Source organism: Callospermophilus lateralis, chromosome 1 (assembly GCF_048772815.1).
Source record: "Callospermophilus lateralis isolate mCalLat2 chromosome 1, mCalLat2.hap1, whole genome shotgun sequence".
Taxonomy (NCBI): Eukaryota; Metazoa; Chordata; class Mammalia; order Rodentia; family Sciuridae; genus Callospermophilus; species Callospermophilus lateralis.
The window spans coordinates 145,312,924-145,335,954 of NC_135305.1; the positions used below are offsets into that span (position 1 = coordinate 145,312,924).

At 48.3% G+C, this 23,031-nt stretch overlaps 1 protein-coding gene across 6 annotated transcripts in view; it reads right to left on the reverse strand.

Moving 5' to 3' along the window:
* The window catches only part of Ube3b (ubiquitin protein ligase E3B), a 51,275-nt gene that overhangs the window by 11,819 nt on the left and 16,425 nt on the right, over nucleotides 1–23,031 (reverse strand). For all 6 annotated transcript variants that reach the window (XM_077108865.1, XM_077108864.1, XM_077108861.1 and 3 more), the window contains 10 exons: nucleotides 22,406–22,583; nucleotides 20,694–20,857; nucleotides 19,432–19,599; nucleotides 15,626–15,797; nucleotides 13,812–13,930; nucleotides 13,044–13,158; nucleotides 12,107–12,206; nucleotides 6,432–6,551; nucleotides 1,465–1,641; nucleotides 1,253–1,363 (listed from right to left, as the gene is read on the reverse strand). In XM_077108865.1, coding sequence (XP_076964980.1) covers nucleotides 1,253–1,363; nucleotides 1,465–1,641; nucleotides 6,432–6,551; nucleotides 12,107–12,206; nucleotides 13,044–13,158; nucleotides 13,812–13,930; nucleotides 15,626–15,797; nucleotides 19,432–19,599; nucleotides 20,694–20,857; nucleotides 22,406–22,583 — 1,424 coding nt within the window. The remainder of the gene's footprint in view (nucleotides 1–1,252; nucleotides 1,364–1,464; nucleotides 1,642–6,431; nucleotides 6,552–12,106; nucleotides 12,207–13,043; nucleotides 13,159–13,811; nucleotides 13,931–15,625; nucleotides 15,798–19,431; nucleotides 19,600–20,693; nucleotides 20,858–22,405; nucleotides 22,584–23,031) is intronic.

Below are 23,031 nucleotides of genomic sequence, written 5' to 3' on the forward strand. Positions count from 1 at the left end.
GCTAGCCTGGATTAGCTACAAGCAAAGTCATGGCATGGGCCCAGGTGGCCTCTAATGTCTGTCTGTTTTTAAGATGGGAAGCCACTGAGGAACTGCTCCCATTTTTCAGACAAGGAATCAGAGGCAAAGAAAACCCAGGCCACCCCCCAGCACAGGGCAGGAGGACTGGATGGTGTCTGCACAGGGACTCAGACGGCTGGGGTCTAGGGCTACAGAGGCGTCCAAGGAGAGAGGGGGAACAGAGGCATGGAGTCAAAGCAGTTTCCCCACGAGGCCTCCCTCCGGCAACTTGCCCAGCTGTCGAGAGTGGTGGTCTAGAGTCACGGGGAAGATGAGGCAGCTCTGTGCCACACCAAGCTCCCCAGGGCTAGGGCTTGTGAGGAGGCCAAAAAGACTGGCTGCTGCTGAATTGGCCTCCCTCCTGGGGAGTAGGACTCTCAAAGCCTAGAGAAAGCCTGGAGAAAGTCCAGCCTCTCCTGACTTGTCAACGGACGGGGGTCAGGAGCTGTGCGGGGGCCTCCACACGGCCAGCAGAAGCCAACACGGCCCTTACCCCAGGAGCTGAGCAGCAGACACTCAGGGTCCCTCTCAGTGACAAGAGGATGAGGGCTGACGGGCCCAGGGCAGGTGCTGGTGCTGAAGGGGGGAGGGCTTCACCCGTGCTCACTCACCCAGGCACACCCCGCCTTCTCACTCGAGCCTGCAGGCCAACTCCAGGAGCCTTGGGTGGCTCTGCAGTACTTGCTCAAATCATAAAAGATTTAAAAACTGGGCTGGAGGTGTCGCTCGGCAGTAGGGAGTAATCACTAGCATGCAAGGTCCTGGGTTCCATCCCCAGCACCACAAAACCAAGACCAAAAAACTACCAAAGCCCACATAATGCTGCTTTCCTACAATAGAGACCAAGCGTCCCAGGCAGTCGGGCTCGGCACCTCACCCCCACATCTCAGGGAACGGAGCTGGCCTGGGTCGAACTCTGTTCCTACCATCTGGACAAGGGCTTCTCTAACCTCAGTTCTCTCATCCTTCAATAAAGAGGATGCAGAGCACAACACAGGGCTGCTGAGGATTCGAAGAGACAACACATGCAGAAACCCAGCATTTATGTCAACCCCCTGGTTCCTGCCCCTTTCCTGGAATCCACCCTGATGACAGGCTGTTCCCATAGCCGGGCTGACGACATGGATGTACGTGAAGCCCGTCCTCTCACACCTCGTTTCCCATGCTGCCTCCCGCTCCCTACTGTGCCTACCTCATACACAGCCTTCCCCAGCATCTTCCCCACAAACTCGAAGAGCTGCAGGTAATTCTCGTGAATATAGGATGTGGGCGAGGGGTACAGCCTCTCATCCCCACTGGTGGTCTGTTAGGCAAAAGGACAGGGAGGGGCAGAGAGGTCAGTGCTCTGTTCGTATTTCTCATTCCAGGTCTGGCTGCTGCCAACCCCACCGCAGCCCCAGCCACCTTGAACAGATTAAGTGCCGGGTCAAACACCCTCTTGATGATCTCTTCCAAGAACTCCTTGAAAACGCCGTCCTGATCGATCCCAGCCTCGTCCACCCCGAGGTCGTTGACGAACTTCACTCGGATCACACCCTTCATGGCGTGCTGGGAGAGCTGCCGGAGCTGCTCGTAGCCATCCTGCCAAGACAGAACCGCGGCCCTTAGGATCCCACAGCTTGCTGCACAGTTCAGGGCTCCTTCCCCCTGCAGGAAACTTTCCCGGTGGAACTGCAGGACATGGGAAGAACGGTCCTCACTGGCTTTTGAATGAGAGCCTGCTAAAAGGAAAGGTCTATTAGGAGGATGTGATGGCTTTGCCCTCTGGCCAGGGCAGGCTGCCCTCAAGAGGACACACAGCAGCCAGACAGGGGATGAGACAAAATGAGTCATGACAAGCTCTTGGCCATCAGACAAAGGATGAAAAAACTGGGATAAGATAGATCTCTCTTTCCTTTTAATGCTAAGAGTATCTTTTAGTTCATGGGCAAAAAAGCTAAACTTATGAAAATGAAAAATGCAGTTCCCACATCGCTCAGCTCTGGTGCTTTTCCTGAGACCACACAGGACCTTGCTGAGGAATCAAGGTTATATCCTGAGGGCAACTGAGGTGGTGGTGGGGGGCAAAGAATTTAGGCAGGAAGAAACAAGGCTGAGCCAGGTGTAGCAGTGCACGCCTGTAATCCCAGCAGCTCAGGTGGCTGAGGAAGGGGACTGCAAGTACAGAGTCAGCCTCAGCAACTCAGTGAGGCCCTAAGCAACTCGGTGAGACCCTGTCTCAACATGAAAAAGAAAAAATCAAAAGGGCTGGGGATGTGGTTCAGTGGGAAAGCACCGCTGGATTCAATCCCCAGAACCAACTTAAAAAAAGAGAGAGAGAGAAAAAGAAAAAGAAAGCCTGGCTTTCTGTTTTAGAAAGATCTACTGGCAGCAGAGCAGGCAGATGGCAGAGGACAAGGTGGGAGGCAGAGACAAGGGTACAGGAAAGCTGCTGCGCATCAGCGAGGGCAGGGGCCATGGGGAGAAGCTCCAGCACATCTCTGCCTTGCGGTCAGCTCCCTCAACACATAGGCACCTGCTGGGTGTAGCTCAGTGGTAAAGTGCAGCTTAGCATGTGCATGGTCCTGGGTTTTGTCCCCAGGACCAGGAAAAAACCAACCAACCAAAAAAAAAAAAAAGCAGTCACTCAGTCACTTAGCCCATATCCCTCACCCAGAACTCAGCAAGTGTGGCCCCAGGACAGAGTTTTAGAGTTTTCCTACTGGGCTATTTTGTTTTCTCTCTCTTTGGATTCTCACCTGTCGAGGTCGTCCCGGCTTCTAACTCGGTCATTCAGTGAATTCCTCGTATCAGAGCGTTGAGGTTTTTATTTCAAACAAGTAATTATAAAAATTAGGGAACAGGACAGGGCCCAGGAAGGAGACGTCCGGCCCAGCACAAGAGGACCCATCATCAGAGTGAAGCTGATGTCTTTACATACTGTCACACAATGAGTTACAAGTCAACCTTAACATGCTCCTGAGGCCACGCCACAGTCACTGCTGTAGCCGTGTCCCACACTTTCCTGACATTTGTACAGACCATCTCCGCAGCACCCAGCCATTCACCCATCTATCAGTCTGGTCACCTGGTTACAATGCAAAAGAGCAATCTGCTAGAATGGCAAGACTTGTTCTGGGGAACTCTTGGTGCCTTCCTGCCATGCTCATTTAGAGATCCAAAGGACTGCCCTATGTGTGTCCCAAATCCTATCAGGGGTCCTAGGCTCCAAAGTGTGAGTCAGGAAGAAATTACCTCTGAAGTCCCAACGGTCACCAGTAGAAACAGAAACACGGTTTTGTGCATGCATACTTGAAAAGTACTTTCTATGCATATAAAGTCTGAGAACCATTAAGGTAGATGAAAAAAAAGGGGGAACTAGGACGGCGCCATGAGGCTGCAGCAGCACCGTGTCCACCTTGACAGCTGCGCCCTGCAGTGAATGAAGGAAGTGGGGAGACTCCAACATGGTCCTGGGGAGCGGCGGGGTCTTTCCATTCTGCTTTAAAGCCAGCTTCCTAACTGAACCTTCGTCAGCAGGTGTGTGCAGGGCCACAGGGATTGACCAGGATGGCACCGGGAGGCCTTCGCCTTCTGCACGTGGCTGTGCTCCGGGAACGTCTGCTGGATCCAGATCTCAGGCTTGCTTCGTGATCCCCGCATTAGCCACTCCTTCCAAAAAGCTTAGCCTGGTGCTTGCCTAGTGCAGGTGAGGCTGTGGGTTCAATCCTCAGAACCACGTAAAAATAAATAAATAAAATAAAGGTATAAAAAATAAAATAAGGGTTGGGGATGTGGCTCAGTGGCAAAGTGTCCCTGGGTTCAATACCCAGTACAAAAAAAAAAAAAGAAAGAAAAAGCTGTAGAGAGGAATTCGTGGCCGCCTCCTCTGGAACAGTTCTGCCTTTCAGGAACTGGTGTGTTTGTGCGATGTGACACATATGCCTCCCGGGGAGACGAGGGGAGCCTGGTGCTCCTCTTTCCACTGCATCTCAATGGGCAGATACAGAAAACACTGAGCTGGGAAAGGGAGACCTGGTTCCCGGGCCTGGCTCTGTCACTGATTCCCAAGTGACCTTGACTGAGAATCTCAATTTCTCTGGCCTCATTTCTGCCTTTGACAGGGGAAGGGGAAAGGTGGGAGGAGTCTGTGTGAGGTTTTCCAGTTCTGAAATCCCAGCACTCCAGCCCAGGCTCGCTCTGTGGGGAGCTTCCTGTGGGTCCTGGACTAACCTTGGACGCCTCTCAGGCATCTCTGGAGGAGGAGGCGGATAAAAAGCTCAGGACAGCGTGAGTCTGACAGCAGCCTCCTGATGCCCCCTTGTGTCCGTATCAAGTAAGGTCCACTGGACGCTTATGTGCTAATAACCAAGCCAGCACCCCAGGAAAACGACAGGGTGACCGAATAAACACTCCTCTCCCTTCCCGACTCGATTTCATGACAAAGTATGATCTCAAGGAAAGGAAAGAGGAAAAGGACCGTGCCTAGAACTAAGATAGCCTTTCTCCTCTGGTCCCTCTGATGGCGTATTTTAAGACGCGGGTCCTGCAGAACCAGGATGCCGAGTGAATTTCTACGAGCCAGGAGGCTCCAGCAGAGAACTGAAGAATTCATCCCTCTCAGGAGACACTAGTCTCACTTAACTCCTCCAGGGGCGGGTGCTGGCCACAATTGACTGGGCACGACGGGTGGTGGGCCTGAGTCTTCTACAAACAGGGGAGCCGCATCTGGGTCTGACAAAGAAGTGCTGGAGAAGGGAGTTTTGAAGCATGACAAGGCTGCTTCTTCAAGCAAAAGAGGCTGCAAACTGGTGGCCGCAGGCTGAGTTCAATGGGAAACATCTGCTCTTCCGAGCCCCCGGCTGAATCTAATCAGTTCACAGTGTAAGAGATCTGAGGGTCACAAATGAAACCTTGAATTTTGGTCTCAAAACTTCAGAGCATTCTGGAGCCCACACCTCCATGTGGTGAGTCAGGAAGGCTGGAGCAGAGAGGTCCTCTGTGGGGAGGGGTACCTGCTCCCACTTGCCCACCCATCTCTACTGCTCCCTGACACTAAGCTGGATGAAACCTGTCATTCGTGGGGGTTGTTTTCCTTAGGTAGAGGTGCACAGAGTGAGAGGTCACGTTTTAGAAAAAATGGGAGTGAAAATGGAGGGTATTTCCATTTGTTCAGCATGCAAACAAAACACTCCTGGGGTGAGACGCCCGCGGCCAGCTCTGCCATGCACAGGACCTATACAGGGTCCCTGTGGGCACTTAAATTCCTTATCTCTACTTTTAAGAATGTTAAAAACATCAACTGTTTGACACCCACTGCCTTTTCAAATCGCTCCTGGTGTTAATCACCAGCGGTCAGGGATCTAAAGTAGGCTTGCCCATAAGGAGTGACACAAATGTGGTGCAAACGCACTGCTAGAGGAAATGAAGACATGGGAGGAAGGGCTGCTGTTTGATGCCATATGCTGGTGGCTGGCTATATGGCCTAGCTGTGGTGGGACCCCTTGACTGTCTCACTCTGGCAGAACATGCAAATGAGGAACTGCGGCCATAGTGTGATAAAAGTCTGCAGAGCAAACAGCAAATAAATCAAGCCAAGCCCTCCTGGGAATGGAGACTGGCAGCTCAGCCATCAGTGCCCTTGCTGGCAGGACCAGCACACACAGGCAGGATGCACACATGCGACCCAGGGGAGGGTGAGCTCGGACAGCACAGCTGTGACAGGGAGGCCCACTGACCACGACAGTGCTCCAGCAGTCTCCAGTCAGTGTTAAAAGTCCTGTTTTGCAGGGCAAATTTCTTTGTGACAGGCTTCCACAGGCCTTGCCACTCACATCCTAACAAATCATCATATAATTTCCTGACACACAGGTAAAGTACTTGAGGACAGAGTACCAGACTCTAAATTATATGAGGTCTCTGCTTAACTCTGGAGTCCAGATTTGGCTTAGGAGGGCAACAATGCTTCTACAAAGATCCCCAGCTCTGTGTGGCTCAGTGGGTGTGTCACAGCCTCTCCCCCTTTGCTATACTCACAGGTAGTGGCCTGGGCTTTGTACCTGCTGGGATGATGAAGTCTGAGGATGGTGGGGTGGCCGCTGTAGCTGAGATCTATCCTCATTTCAGAGACACCAGGAGTCTGATGCTCTAGCTAGAGACCCTCACAGGGACCCTCATAATGGGTCCCCAGCCCTGAGGACATGTTTAATTGAGCAGCTATTCTGATCAGTCAACAGGACAAACGACCCCTTTCCCACTCTTGGAGTCTTGATTTCAGAGCCATGAGACCAAGAAGTGATCACAGCAGTTCTGAGGCAGTCGGCCATCCACCAGAAACTCTCTTTGATGGGAGCACACTTCCGTAATCAGCCTCTGCAAGACTCGCCACTCACCTCCAACATCCGGGAACGACGGATAGTTATGTGAGTGACATGGGGGGAGGCGGAGCTGGTTTCCACAAGCCCCAGTTTCTCTTTCTCCTTGGTAACCATGTTTCGGAACAGGAGAACTCTCTGAAATGAGCAAAGGTGAGACCAGAAAAAGAATCAACAACTAATGTTTCCATAAAAACCACTCCACAAAATTACTGAAATTTAAATCACACAAGACTCAACCAGAATGGGATGCCTTGGTGTGTGACTCTCACAGGGGAGTCCTGTGAGACGGGAAATGTCCCCAATAGCACTTTTGGGAATTAGAAATAAGGCAGAACTTGGGTCAAGGGAGGAGTGGTGTGTCTAATGCTGTAGTCCAGAGAGGAGCAGAGCAGGAGAAGATCATTCTCCTGTAGTCAATAATCCACAGCAGGAACCTGGCGGCAGAACAAGTGAGAGGCTGCTTTCTACAGCCGCCCCTGCCTCAGAGGAAATCAATACTATGAATCTAAAATACAGCAACAATTCAAAGACAATTTTTCCTACTGTCAGAATGTAAAAAATGATCCTTCAGTAAAAGGTCCCTGGCCCACTGCCTGCCTCCTCTGTGCCCTCAAGCACACAGCACTGTCCCACCAGTAATATTTCTCAATTATCACTTAACTAGAACCCTTTCTCCTCAGCCTGAAGATTGTGATGAGCCCCTTTATTGTATTTCCCCCCTAGTACTGGGGACAGAACCCAGGAGCATTTTATCACTGAGCCACATCCCCATTCCTTCTAATTTTCTATTTCAAGACAGGGTCTAGCTATTGCTGAGACTGGCTTGGAACTTGTGATCTTCCTGCCTCAGCTCCCTGAGTCACTGGGATTATAGGTGGGCACCACTATGCCTAGCTTACTGAATTTTTTGCTTTAAAGAGACAGGATCTCACTATGTTGGCTAAACTGCTTGAACTTCTGGGCTCAATCAATCCTTCTCTCAGCCTCTCAAGTAGCTGGGACCACAGGCACCCTCCACTGTGCCTGGCAATGAGCCCCTTCAGAACAGCATAATTCATGACAGCATTCACCGGAAGTCAGTGAATGAATATACACACCAATCACAGTGGGTTTTTCCTTGTTCTTTTTCTTTCTTTCTTTTTTTTTTTGGCACCAGGGGATTCAAGCCAGGATCCCCACCCCTTTTAATTTTTTTTTTTATTTTATTTTGAGACACCATCTCAATAAGTTGGTTAGGGACTAAATTACTGAGGCTGGTGTCAAACTTGCAATCCTCCTGCCTCAGCCTCCTCAGTCGCTAGGATTACAGGTATACACCCCCACACCTGGCTTCACACCTGGTTTTTTAATAAATAGGAATTTCCCTAAAAATCTGGAGTTCAGTAAATATAAATAAGAACACAAACAAATGTACCAATGGTATAGGATCCACCAGGGGGAGGTTAGTTCGTGTTATTCAATCCTTTTATTAACGCTAGGAAATTATAAACAGAGTTGTTAATAGAAAAAGCAACTGCCAATGGCAGCACAGGGTGGGAGGCACGTGGGGGTGGGGTGGGGGCTGCTGTTCACCCTGGCACCCTGGGTCTAGAAATAAGGACCGAAGTGCTCTGAGCAGGTGCTGCTCAGAGCACTAAGGACTCCAGGGCCCGCAGAAGGGAAAGAACGAACTGAGGACCCAGTGAGGGGGGCCCGTGATATGGCCAAAGAACGTGCCTACCTCTCCCTTCTGGGTGGAGCTGCTGTGGGACTTTCTATAACGGGTTCTAAGGTCATATGGAGTCATGTGGTTTGTGACACACTGCTTCCAGTGACCCCAAATCTCCAGCATGACCACCTGAACAGGGGCTCTTCCACGGAACATGAGGTGAAAATGTGGGTCTCCTCCAGTCAAACCGTGTGGCTGACAACACGACTTAAGACTAAGCTGGCCACATCAGTAGTGCCCTCTGGAGTTCCACCTGGGAAGTTCTCGATTTCCACAGGGTGTGGAAGGAGGTCTGAGACACCCTTATCCAGCTTCAAGGGGCTGGGAGGCCTCGGAATCCTTGGCAGACATCTGGGTAGACACCACCCCCATTTTGCAGATGAGGATGTGGACTCAACCAAGGTCATATGGCTCGGGAGCCAGATTCAAATCCAGAGCCCACTCACAGATCACCACCCCACACAGCCTGGACCCCACCTCACTTAGGTTTTCTGGGCTAAAACAAGAAGGCAGTCTCACATACCAGTTGGGAGATGAGTCACAGGTAAATAGATGAAAGCAAGACGGTGAGAAATGCTGGGTGTGAGCAAGGCAGAGCTGAGTCTTTGAAAAACGTTAAGGGAAACAGCAAGTCACCCACTGGAGTAAGAGCAAGAATGAGGGAGGGGTGCAGTGTCAAAGGGCGATGGCACAATGGCAAAGCTGAGATCCTGCTTCCCTCCTGGGCACCCCAGCAAGACCAGGCCAGTGGCAGAGGGCAGGTTTATACTCCCAAGTCAAGTGGGAAGTGAGGCTGCAGATGGGAGGAGACAGCAAGAGAGCCCTCGCCACTCGGAACACAGCACGCCTGACCCTCCCAGGACTGCTGGGTGCAGGACAGGGACCAGGAGATGAGGAAGGCTCCTGTCCTCCCAAGGAGGAAATTTTTTTTCCATTTTTTTTTTTTATTGGTATGCTGTAATTATACAAAATAGTTGTGCATTATTATTATTTAAAAAATTTATTTTTTAGTTGTAGTTGCACACAATACCTTTATTTTATTTATTCATTTCTATGTGGTGCTGAGGATCGAACCCAGGGCCTCGCAGATGCCATGTGAGCGCTCTCCGGCTAAACCCCAGCCCCAGCCCAGTGCATTATTATTTCATCAGTGCATTATTATTATACTTAATAATCACTGTTACGTATTTGTACATATATTACGTATATAGTTCAAAGTAGCTTTAATTTCAACATCTAGTTACACTACATCCTCCTGCTGTCTCCTCCCATCTGCAGGCTCACTTCCCACTTGACTTTGGGAATATAGGCTGCAAATATGACATCATGTTATATGCGTGACACAACAACATAATTTGGTCAATATCATCCCCAGTATTTCTCCTCTCCCTTTCAAGGGAGGAAACTTTAGGAGTCATGGACAGATAACCTTGATGATGATCTTAAGCAAAATTCCCAAAAGAAAAAAAAAAAAAAAAAAAGGTCAGCATATGGCTTGGACTTACAAGTTACTCCAGCTCACCTCAGCTTTCCCACGCTAGGTTGTTCACAGCACCCCTAGGATGGCAGTAATTTTTTTTTGGCCCTCCTAAACCAAAAATGCCTACTAGGCCAGTTCATTAGGTAGCTGGGTGCTAACAACTTAAAAAGCATTTCTATTCTAAGAAATTAGTAGTTGTATTTTTTAAATGCACATAAATTGAAATATAAAACATTTTTATCTCATTCTGAAAACCTAGCTTTGCAAATATGACATCATGGAAAAGAATGTAGTGTGACTGAATGTTGAAATCATAAGCTACCTCGAACTAGTAGTTCACGGGGTGTTCCACTGCGTTCTCAAATATTTAACACACCCTTCGGTAACTCCAGCGCCCCAGCACGTTATCTGTAGACATAGTCATACAGCAAGAAGACTCCAGACTATGCAATACTCAATGCCAGGATCAAAGCTTGAGTTCACAGATACAGGGACAAGTTCAGATGCTGTGTTTTAAATCAGCCACCACCAACCAGGAGATGAGAAGTCAGAGACTGTTTTAAATGAGGAATAGCTGGAGCAGCTGAAGCCACTAGGAAAACAGAGGACTCAGAAGCAGGACCTGTGTGCAAATCTCAAGAGATTTATTCCACAGATTAAAGATGCCACCCCTGCAGGTGGTTCAGAGACCAAGAGTAGAAGTTAGAAGTAGATCAGCTTCAGATGAGGGAGACTGTCCTAGCCACAGAATAGTCTGCAGGGCTGTGCCTTCCTTATGGGAGACAGGCTCAGGTGTCCTGCTAAGGGATTCCCTGAAGGAAAGTCTCTCATTCCTGAGAGTCTGTCATGTGCAATAAGAATTTTAACAGCCACACTGTTTGCACATCACTGCTTGAGGGGAATGAATAGCAACCACAGACATTAAAGTCAAGGTCAAAACAGTATCAGAGGGGTAGGGTTGTGGTTTAAGTGGTAGAGCACTTGTCTAGTATGCCTGGGGCACTGGGTTCCATCTTCAGCATCACATAAAAATAAAATAAAGATATTGTGTCCACCTAGAACTAAAGGATAAATATTTAAAAAATTAAACGAATAAAAACAGGGCTAGGATTGTGGCTTAGCGGTAGAGCGCTCACCTAGCATGTGCGAGGGCCTGGGTTCGATCCTCAGCACCATGTAAAAATAAATAAACAAAATAAAGGTATTGTGTACAACTAAAAAATAAATATTAAAAAACAACAACAGTATCAGAGCAGTGAGAATTAATAATTAAATCTCTGAATTCTGAGATTTAATATACAAAAATGGGATTTATGCTCTCTAAAAATATGTCTATTTTAAAAGAAAGAATCAAAAAAAGGGGTAAGAAAAGAAAGGCACCTCTGGACTCTGAGGAGTCTCTCCTGAGACAGGCACAGTATTGTCACCCACCAGCAGTATTGCTGAGTGCCAGCTCCTTCCCAGGGATGCGAGCCACGTTTCCCATAAGGCCTGGAAGCTCTTGCCACAGTTCGCAAGCCTTCCCAATTCTCTCTTGTCCCTTGGAGCGAGACCACACTCTCCTGTCTCCCTGTTTCCTCAGATTCCTCCTTCTCTCCTCTCAGGACCTCTCCATTTGATTCCCTACCTGCCTTTCCACACTGCAAGCCCAGGCGGGAAAGCTGTCTCCAACTCAGGCCTCCCTCCTGAGCGCCAGAGCCATTAGGAGCCACAGCCACATGCACCCACCCACTCAGAACTGAATGCACCACCACATCCCAGACCTGCCTCGCCTGTTTCTCCCTCGGGGACAGCCCACCCAAGCACCAAGCACCAGGCTTCAGGCACCAAGCCAGAGCTCTAGAGTACCTCCATTTCTCCTTTCCTTGCTCTCTGAATGTAATCAGGCTCCAAGGTCTTAGGTGCTGGCTCCTTAAAAGTCTCTTGCCTTGGTCATCTATCTACTCTGGAGGCCTCTCTCTAATGCAGGCCAGCTGGCTTTAATGCCCTCTACCTCTAGTCACCTCTCCAGCTCTGTCTTGGCACCTTGTAAACTTAAAACCCTGCAATTGGCCTTGGCTAAAATCTAAGCTCCTAGCCTCGGTTTACAAGGCCCTTCCTGCTCTAACTCCTGTTAACTCCTCAGTTGTTTCTTGACTTCTTCCAGCCAGACCAGCTGTTTGGCTTCTCTCTCACCCTGGACCTTTAAGTCCTGTTCACTAATGCCTTGGAGCCCTCTCTAATCCCTTCCCCTTACTGAGAGTAGTCAGGTTCCTATGCCTGGGCTCCCATGGCACCTAGCCCCGTGGCACACATCCCACTCCACCTAAATGCCACTTCACGTTGCCTTCTCCACCTGGCACCCTCAGCACTTGGTGTAACCTGCCACAGAGAAAGAAATGCCATCGCTGCACTTGCAAAATCAACCACCTCATTCCGGGGTTCCGCACTGCTGTAACAATGAGGGAGTCAGGGACCACGCGGGACAGCAACACACCAGGAGCCCAGCTGAGGGCAACTCACGTTCTTGTGAGGAATAACATGTGGGATGTACTGCAGGATCAACTGTGCCCGTTTTCGGTCCTTATCGAGTTCTTGGAAGAGCACACTAGGCTTGAGATCCCTTAAGAAGAAAGACAGGTCTGGGGTTATGAAAACCGTACACTAGTGCAGGGTTCACAAACCACAGCATGCAGGCCAAGCTGGCTGCCTGCCTTTGTAAAGTTCTGTGGGAGCAGCACGTACTGCCTATGGCTGCCTCATGCTGCAAGAGCAGAGGTAGCGGTTGCAACAGAGACATGAGTCCACAAGGTCTAGAGCCATTTGTCCCTCTATGCCAAAGTCTATGAAGCTTTGCTCTAGTACCAGAGCTGCAATGGTAACCTAAAAGTTGATGCATCCCTGATAAAAATGCGGACATGCTCTTAAGTTTAGCTGCTGCTGGAGGACTGCTGCCTCGTGCCCTCCCCCATCCAAACCCTCAAAGCACTTTTTACCACCCCATTGTTCAGGGCAGCTGAAGACCCTCTCGTCCCAGTCTGAATAAGAAACAGCAGCCAAATGTGATCTGGCTTTGTTGCCATTAATTAACTGATCCTCCTGGTGTAACAGAAGTGGCTGCTGGGATGCGTCCTGACGGGAGTTTTACAGAACAGCAGCTCTTTCCACAGATGAATGGCCAACACGGAGGAGAAAGAAAAGGCCCTCCATGCTGAAACAGGAGTGGCAAGTGCTCGGGCACCTGCTGTGTGTGTGTGTGTGTGTGTGTGTGTGTGTGAGAGAGAGAGAGAGAGAGAGAGAGACACACACACACACACACAAACTGTGAGACAGACATGGAGGAGGGGAGGAGGGGAGGAGGGGGGGAGGGAGAGAGGGATGGAGGGAGAGACTGAGACAGACAGAAATGGAGGCCCCTGGCTGCTGTGAGCCTCCCCACCCCCGACCCCATGGTGCTCACTTTCGCAGCCAGTGGTCCTCAGGTGCGAAGCGGCGGCGGCAGTCCCGCTCATAGAGCACCATCAGCCACCCATGCACAGACTGGAACAGCTCCAAGGTCTCGCCCTTGGCGTTCTCTGCAGGGCAACAAACAGGACAGTCACACTTGCAGGAGAAGGGTCAGAGCTGGAGGACCTGGAGGACCAGGAGGACGGCTTGTTTCCTGTGGTCCCCAGCAAACCCTGAACTCTCTTGCTCTGAATTTCTATAGAATGAAAGGAATAAAAAGGTCCCTGGGAAGGTCCTAAGTGTCTGCAGGGCCTTGGGTCTTAGACCCTCTTGCTGGATCTCACTAGTCACTGTCCAAAGGTTCTTCGACCTCTAAGGAGCTCTGCACTGAACACCTGGGAACACCACAGGAGGGGGCGCTCATCTGCAGTGTGAACTGGCAAGCACTGCTTTTGCTTCCTCTCTTAATAAGAGAGAAAACTTCCAGTTATGTGAATAAATTGGGTCTTTTGGAGTGCTACTGGGGAATGAACCTGGGATGCTCTATCACTAAGCCACATCCCCAGCCTATTTTTATTTTTTGAGATAGGGTCTTGCTATATTTCTGAGGTTGGCATCAAACTTGTGGTCCTCCTGCCTCAGCCTCGCAAGTTGCTGGGATTACAGGGGTGTGAACTACCATGCCTGGCTTAAATGTAAATTTTTATTAATTTTGGTACATAATAGCAAAGCCTCCCTGGGAGCAGCCTCAATAAAATGCTGGCGAGCACCACCACCTTACCTACAATTCCATCCCAGATCATCTTAAACACGAAGGAATTCAGGAAAGAGGAGATGGTGACCAGCTCTTCTAGTTTGAATGAAATTTGTTCTTCATAAACTTCAATGTCATCAAGGATCCTAAATCAGACAAAATTATTTAGAATTTCCCACAGAGAAAGGGAAAGAAATAAGATCTTTCTGCTTACCAGACAAAACAATCAGGCTAAGAAATAAGTTCTAACTTCAGAGACACTTCCTGTAAAGTTAAAATGATCTAATGTCTGAGATGGGCTTCAAAGACACTAAAAGAGGAGGGCAGGGAGGGGTTCAGATGAAGCAAAACTGGCCATGAGCTGAAGCTGATGATGGCCACAATATTTAGTTCGTTATTGTTTCTACTTTCTATTTATTTGAAACTGTCTATACTAAAAAGATAAAATACAATTAAAGGGGGAAAAAAGCCCCACTCTTGCATTTTTTCTTTCTTACAAGGAACTGGCTGTGACACTTCCTTCCTTCATGCCTAAATGCCTGTCTCAATGTGCCAAATTCCTGTCTGATACGAAGGGCTCTTGACTGAGTGTCTGCTCCTCCTCAGGAAGGCTGCGGAGCTTCATTTCACATTGAGGACAGACACTAGTGGTACTTATTAAGAATAGGTGAGTGAAAGAATGCTTGAAAGAATAAATGGATGAATGAACACGAGACACAGTTCTAAATGAAAATGTACTAAAACCACTCCATGCACCTTCAGAATGTGACTTACTATCAGGTTACCCTGTACTCAGTGACTAACCATTAAGGGTGTCTTTCCTGGTCCTTACAGACACTGCTCTCACCTCCACCTGCTCACTCAGCCTCCTCATGTTGCCCAAACTGCCACCTATGAGTCCCCTAACCCTTCCTGCTATGGTCTTCTAGGCTGAACTTCATTGCTTGAGGTCCAGTCTATATTATATTAAGAGAACGTGGGATTAGAGGAATGCCAAGGATACCAGGAGACACAAAAGCTTGAACAGTCAAGGAACTGGATGAGCCTCTTATTAGTTCTCCACTCACGTCTAGTGCTGTACTACCTGACACTCCTTTTCTCATTTGCTCTTTCAGGTTGGTAATAGTGTCTCCATGCTCCTAGGGAGGCTCACAGAGGTTAGGCAACCTTCCCAGGACTAGTTAGGTAACAATGACAACAATAACAGCCGACACACACTAAGCTTCTCCTCTGTGCCACGGACTGTGTGATGCACTTGGCATTGATTACTCTTAATCCTCACTGAAATACCTACATGTATACATGAGGAAAGTGAGTAGCAGAGAGATTGAATTCCTTGATCCCTTGCCCAGGGTATCCTAGTAAATCGAGGGAGAGCCAGATTTTGCTCCCTGGTTGACTCTGGAATTTTCCATTAATCTAACTAGTATAGTAAATAAACTGTGGAGCTATGATTTGAACCCATCTCCAGGAGACCCCAGAGTTCACACTTGGGGGTCCCACCCAGCTGTCCTGAAAGGACGAGAACTAACAGCTGCTGCACACCCCATGCATGCTGCCTGCTTTGTCAATGTTTTTTTGTCTACATTTTTTTGGTGTGTTCTTGCTATGTCATCTAGGTGGTCTTGACCTCCTGGGCTCAAGTGATGCTCCTGCCTCAGCCTCCCAAATAGCTGTGACTACAGGCATATGCCCCCATGCCTGGTTCTTGTCTAATGCTTATACTGACCCTGCCACGCAGATGTATGCAGTGATCCTATCAGCAGTTCCTTGCCTCCTGACATTGTAGTTTGGTGTCCTGAATCCTAGGAAAGTATTCCGCCCCCCAGCAGTCAACCTACGTGATGAGGTGCCGGGAACAGTCACAGAACAGCATCAGCATGGCCAAGAGCTGCTTGGACTCTTCAGTGTCATTGTTCAGGCATTCCAAGAAGAGCTTTAACCCTCCGTGGGGCCCCAGCTCACAGATAAATGCCCACAGTTTGGGCAGCAGGTCATCAAGGTAAGTGAGACCTGGAAAAGGATAGAGAAACCCAAGCTTCAGGTGGGAGCTCCATCTGGTCTGTTATTTCTCCTTCCATTGGGAAAAGGAAACACTTAAGCTATTAGTGAACATTTACTGTGCATGAGAAGAAGGTGCAATCAGGAAAGCGGTGTCGCCCTGAGAATCACAATGATAGTAACAGCCAACGTTTAATGGTGCTTCCTGAGTGCAGATAACAGGCTCAACACTTTGCACGCATCATATCCTTTCTGCCTGTGAAGTCCAGTGTCATCTTTGTTTTATAAGGGAGGAAACCGAAGCACAGCCAGGTTAAATAATTTGCCCAAAATCACAGCCAGCAAGTGTCAGAGCCAAGAAAAGAACCCAGGTCTGATTTAGCAATTATATTTTAAATCAGGGATCAGCAAGGTTTTTTGCTGGAAAGGGCTAGAGAGTAAATATTTTTAGGTTTTGTAGGCCAGATGGCCTCTGTTGAGACAAATAAAATTTAGCAGTTTAATTGAGCAAAGAACGACTGGCACATGGGGCAGGCCACAGGACCAGAAGAGCTTCAGAAAGCTCTGCTTTGAAAGCAGGCAGGCAGGATTTATTACGACTCAGCTATTCCTTATTTGAACACCTTCTGATCAGTTGGCTGCTGTGGTAGACTGAAGATTGTAGCTATGATTGGCTTAGAATCAGCAATTTGTTATCAAAGTATTTTCCCAAGTCAGGCTTTCCATTAGTTTATGTATTAATTTAGGGTATGTACGGTTCAATGTATGGTGGCCTCCTCTGGCCAAGTTTTAGTTCAACAGTCACAGCTACTGAATGCTACTGCTATAGCACCACAGCAGTTGATATTACACAAATGAATGGATTTGGTGGTGTTCTAATAAAAGTTTATTTACAATTTGCAGGCTCACCCACATTCAGCAAAGTTCTCCTCTCATCAACTTCTATTCCTCTACATTACAAATAAGAAAGCACTGAATGACTATAGCAGAGACACTCTGAAATACCGCACAAAATCAACCCAGGGGAAGCAAAAGGTGAAGCAGAGGACGTTCTAAGTCTGCTTTCCAAGGCCTACATCACTAATATATTTTAATTCCAATAACACAGCTAGTGACTTAGAAAGTCTGGATCTAAAACTCTAGGTCCCTGAATATATGGTATTTTCTCAGAAATGCAGTCACCTACACTGGAGCCCTTATAATGCCTCTCATTTTACAGGGCACTGTCTGTAATTTAGTTTGAATAAAGGGCTATTTGGGGAGGATACAAGAGCCTGGGGAGGGTGTGGGGTTCCATCAATGCTACTTAGGATGCTGAGAGGTGAACTGAAGGAACTGTACAGGAGTCAAAGAAATGTACCATCGAGCGAGTTACTATTCTTAAAGGTTTGACCTTACGCTTGCAAGGGAAGGATGGTATTGTTATAAAGAAACCTTTAAAAAGTAAAAGTTCCTTGACCAGGTTAGTGGTTGTATAGATACCTAGCTTATAATTAGTTTTTAGGTAGCCCAGGTTATTCACACCAAAGAATACAGGAACTTCGCAGGTTAAAAATAGAGAAACAGTAAGTAATTACACTGAAGAGGTCATAAATATGCTCCTCCTGGGCAAAAGGAGAAAAACGGCCATCCTCACATTCCACGATGGGACTCATGGTGTAGACTAAAACACAGCCTCGTATACTGACTCAACAGGGCTGCATCCTGGGCAGCTGAGACAGAAGAGGGGAAGCTGTGCCCAGAGAGTGGTGTCAGGAGCTCCAGGGCCTCAGGGCACGTGGGGAAGAGGAACAAAGGTGCTTCATAAAGTAGGAGAATAGAAAAACAATATGGTCAACAAAACAAATGTTACTTTCTATAATCTGATTTAACATGGGTACAGCTAAACCAATAGACCGAATGTCATTAATACACTTCAGACTAGTTTATTTTTATTCTTGAAAATGTGTATTTTCATATTAGCCAAGAAACCTTAGTTTTGGATTTTCTCACTTGGGAAAATGACCTTAGTTGTGAGCTCATCTTAAAAGCTGGACATGGATGGTAACCTCGAAATCCTCTCACCCAGGATGCTCCCAAGCCCTCAGGTGCTGTGGGGCCAGACAGGGTCTGGAACCTGCAGAAAGCCTTCATTCCATCCCTCCGCTGATGGCCCCCACTGTCCTCAAAGGTCTCTGGACACCTCTGCCTGCAGGCCCAGCCAGCAGCTCACACTTGCCACAGCCCAGCACGACTTCCAACTTTTCGCAGTCCTCACCCCTGCTGCCCTGTTCCATGCTTCCCCAGCTCTGCAAATGGTGTCGCCATCCACACAGGCAGCACCTTGGAATCTTTGGTCCTCATGCATCAAGTCCAGTCCCCCAGTAGGACCCACAGAGGTCCCTCTCCAGCACACCTGCTTCCATCTTTTCCACCATCACTAGGCCAGAGCACTTGACCACAATGACCTCGGCCTCAGGGGGCATTTGCCCATGTTTAGAGACATGTTTGGCTGTCACAACTGGGGAGGAAGGTGCTGATGGGCCAGGGGCTGGTGAGCATCCTATGATGAACGAGAGCCCCTACGAGAAAGATCATCCAGCCCCGAATATCAACGATACCGAGGCAGGGAAACCCAGTCCTAGCCCAAGCCAGCATCATGCCTTCTCATTTTCACGGAGCCAATTTTATACAGTCAACTTTTGGGTACTGCTGGTCTCCCCACTGCTAGAATATGATTCCCTCAGGGACAGAGACCTTGGCTGTCTTGTTCACCTCTGTATCCTCAGTGCTTTGCACATATGAGTGCTCTATAAGTATTTGAAGAATGAATAAAATGTATGAAAGCCAGAAGCAGCAGGAACTTAAGATTTTAAAAAGTCATACAGTGCAGCAGAGAAGTTCTGATCCTTCTGCAGTTTCCAGTTTTCATGGCTCACAAGGACCCTCTGGGCTTGTGGTTCTGATGTACACTAACGAACCCCTCAAAGCCCTTGCTGCTCTGTGCTCACAAGGCACTTTCTTCCTTGCTCAGGTAGAAAATAAAGTGTTGAGCATCCCCATGCAATGAGGTATCATGCAGCCAATAAAAATGAGGTTTTTGAAGAGTTAATTGACATGATAAAATGTTTGTAAGATGATTAATGGAAAAGGAAGGATAAAATATATCAGTTTCAATATATTTATAACTTATGTATGACATGCTTAGGCATGAATTGTGGGATTAGGAGTAGTATTTTTCCTGTCTCCCTACGTTTTCTAGTTTGTTTTTTTTTTTTAATTTTTTAATATTTTATTTTTTACTTTTTGGTGGACACAACATCTTTATTTTATTTTTATGTGGTGCTGAGGATCAAACCCAGCGCCCCGTGCATGCCAGGTGAGCACGCTACCGCTTGAGCCACATCCCCAGCCCCTCGTTTTCTAGTTTTCTATTCAGAAAAAAATAACATTTTAAAAGTTGTACTTCATAACTAAAATAAGAGCCAGGTGACAGGAACAAAATGGAAGTGCTATGACTAGGACTGGCTTGAGCTATTTAACCACAGTGTACCAATCTCTAGGAAGAAAAAACTCAGAAAAAAGCCAGGAAAGAAAATCAACTTTTTCTAAGAAAACTTGTCTAGCAAATTGGCAAGATGGAAGCAGCAGTCTTGGGCCTCCAAACCTGTAAGAATCTGCAGGCGGATCTGGGTGAGCGTGGTCAGCGAAGTCTGGTAGAGGACACAGATGTTGCAGACCTGCTGAACCTCTGCAGAGTCAACACGTTTGCCCCCAACAGGCCTGAGGATATTCCGAACCGATGCAGACTTCTGAAATGCACGCTTGAGGAGACCTGGCGTGGAGAAGAGCACTGTGAGCAGAAGCTCGGCCATCTGCCAAACCCCACCTGGTCAAGGGAACAGCATTTTGACAAAATTCCAACTGTACAGCAGGGCCAGGCAGTAGGGCTGGTGCTTGGACCCAAGACATTTCTCTGGGATAACTTAGAAAAACATTAATGATTGGATTTTAGGTATAACCCAAATAAACTCAGAACATCAGAAAATTTCTCAGATTAAGCCAGGTATACTGACTCTGAATATACCACGGGATTCTTTGTATTACCTAATTTCAGAAGCTGCAAAAGGAAAAGTTCAGAGGACTATATTAGGGGAAGAGGGTGCAGGGTAGGGGGCCAGCTGAGTTTGAATTTTCTGAGCTTTGGGAGGGAAGTGAGGCGTAACCTCCTCAAGTGCTGACATTTGGTTCTGAACAGTATTCTACTTTGTTAAGCCTTCCCATTTACATCCTGCTGAAGTTATACCTACGGAGCCTGTGCCCACTAACTAGCTACAAGACACGGACGTGCAGTGTATGGGAGGCAGAAGAAAAGCCACCCCGAAACGAGAAACTGCTGTGAACAAGTAACTTTACTTGTAGATTCTGTGTTGGTGTCATTTCCTTAACTTTGATCAGAGCAGACAGCAAGAGAGCCTTCCATGGTACCCACTTCTGACCCTACAGTTGGGTACTGTTGAGGTGTTTATAAGGAGCTCCAAATGGGAGATTTATTTTATAATTAGGATCTTAAAACAGCTCTATGTCCCCTAAGATATGGCTCCTTTCCCCTCTTCCGGCAATATGAAAGTTCAAAGGGTCTGCAAGACCCCGTTCTCTCTGGGTACTAGAAGATTCACAGCCAAACTGAAGTGGCCCTCATGGAATGTGTACCTGTGAACATTCTTCTACGCACCGTTACCTAGTTATATTTCCTTGGCCCTTGCTTTCCATTTGTACGGGGTTCCTGGGACTGTTCTGCTAAATGTGGACCTGACTTAAGCAGCTTCAGGACCTCTGTGGGAGAAGATAGAACACCCCCAACACAGAGCATCCCCCTGCGCAGAAGCAGGGGCCGCCTTTTGGCCCAGCAGAGCCCTGGCCACTCACTCTTCACTGGGAGCACGTTCTGTGGGGACGCCGGCTGGGCGGGGGCTGGCTCCTGGTGCTCCAACAGCTTCTTGCTTAGGATGTCACTGAAGAAGATGCGGATGAGAGGCACCCCCCACAGGAACTGCAGCTGCTTGGTGATCAAATACATTGACTCATTGAGGCTAGGGGTGAGCAAGAGAACAGTGCATTAGTGCCTCTGTTGGCCAGGACGGGCCTGTTCAGCTCCCCGCAAGGCTATGCTCTTGAGGTGTAGCTCAGGCCTGGACTTGACAACGCAGAAAATTAAAAAAAAAAAAAAAAGTGGATCCCATAAACCATCACCAAGGTCCAAGTGTGGTGAAGGCACTGAATCTTGTCTGTCACTACACTCAAACCTGCTGCCATCAGCATTACTGTTTCCCCAGGTCCCCAGGCTCCACACGCCATGGTCATCTTGGACACCCACCACCCAGTAGGCAAAACTACCTCAAGCAGCTGCACTGCCTGCTTCCTCCGGGCTGGCTGTAGGCAGCGGCTTCACATCCAGCAGACAGGACACCCGAGTGCTCCCTTGCCTCCAGAGCTCCTGTCCCCACTTCAGGCTGCACCCCAGCACCACCCCACGCCTGTCATCTACTGGCATGCCCCTGCCACTCAAGACCCTAAGACGGCTCCTACCACAGCGTCATGGAGGTGACAGCCACCAGTCACTGGGCATCCGCCAGGCCAAGCAGTGGGCACATGTCACCTTGTTCAGTCCTTTAAGACAGCCCTAATGGACGGACTGTGATCCCCCCACATCTCTGATGAAGAAACTGAGGTGAGGCAAGTTGTTCAAAGGCCCCCAGAGAAGAGTAGTGGCCACCAGTGGCTCTCCGTCCGCACCCCGTCCGGAACAGCCTCCAGGCTCCAGGCTCCAGGGTCCAGGCACAGGTGCCTTGCTGCCCAGGTGGGCTTTTGGGGCAGGTTCCTTGGCAAAGGTCACTTTAACTAGTCAGGACTCAAAAATACCCTCAGGCATAAGGAAGAGGGAGCCCTTCTCTGGGCCCTCAGTTTTCTGCCTTAAGAGTATTTGCCATGGACACCACACAGGGGTGGACAGCTGAGAGGAAAGAGCTGAGTCCAGGCACTGTCTCTGCGTTTGAGATGCTCCCTTCTTGATCTCTAGTCTTCTACTCTAGTGTTCCTAAGGTTTTTGAGTTTGTTTGTTTTCAGTGCTGGGGATTCAACCCAGGGCCTTGGGCACACTAGGAAAATGTTCTACCACTGAGCCGTACCCCTAGCCCTGCTTTTGAGTTCTTAATTTAAAATTTTTAAATTCATATTCCAATCTCTTGAAAAGGAGGTGATTTTATCCCTTTAAGTCATTTGTCTTGTTTCAGCATCTCCAAAATATGGCTGTCTAGTAAATCAATAAAAGTGCTATTGAAGAAGAAAAACTATTGATAAGATTCATAAATTTTTAATGAAAAGGACAAAATGCAAAATCATATGATCTCATTTTTATACAAAACTATTGATGTAGGAAAACACTAAACAGATGTTCATTCAGATCATCTTTGGATAGTAAGATTATGGGATGTTTTGTTCTCATGATGGTATCCCTGTTTTGTTCAATAAATACATCTTATTTTTGTAGTAAGAAGCAAAACAGAAGCCAACAGACAGAAGGAAGGAGGAGAGGTGACGTGGAGAGAGCCAGAAGGCAGCGCTGTGTCTCCAGGACTTACCCATAATCCACAGACTGGGAGAACCAGCCAAGGACAGGGTGCCAGTGGGTCAGGTTGGATTTCTTCTGGGACACGTACTTCTGACAGTAGCACAGCATCTGGGTGAGCAAGCTCACAAAGCCGTCCGTCTCCTCCTCCAGCACTCGGGGGCTGAGGGAGCCCAACTGCAGGAGGTTGCCTATGAGGAGAGAAGGCCAAGTGTGAAGGGACGGACAGAAGCACTTTGGTGCCTCCTAGTTCTGCTCTCTGTCTGTGGCTTGGGCAGCCCTGCTGCTGTGCAGGAAGATTCCAGGGAAGGGCTCTTGCCAGTGCAGGGGGCTGCAGTGTGGAGGCCAGAAACAGGCCAACCTGACTTCAAATTCTGGCTCTGCACAGGTGAGCTGTGTGGCTCTCGACCGCCTCTCCTTTGTCTCATCACCTCTAAGACTAGAACATGGTCTCCTCTCTATGAAGACTACATGACGTAACGACAGACGTCATGCACACAGAGGCACACAACAGTTAGTTAGGGGTACACTTTAATATCATACTAATATTTAAAAATCAAGAGAGAGCCAAGAAATGACAGTAACTGAATGTCCTGGGGAAATCGCTGTTCTCCAAGGTTTTGCAGAGTTCCTCATTAT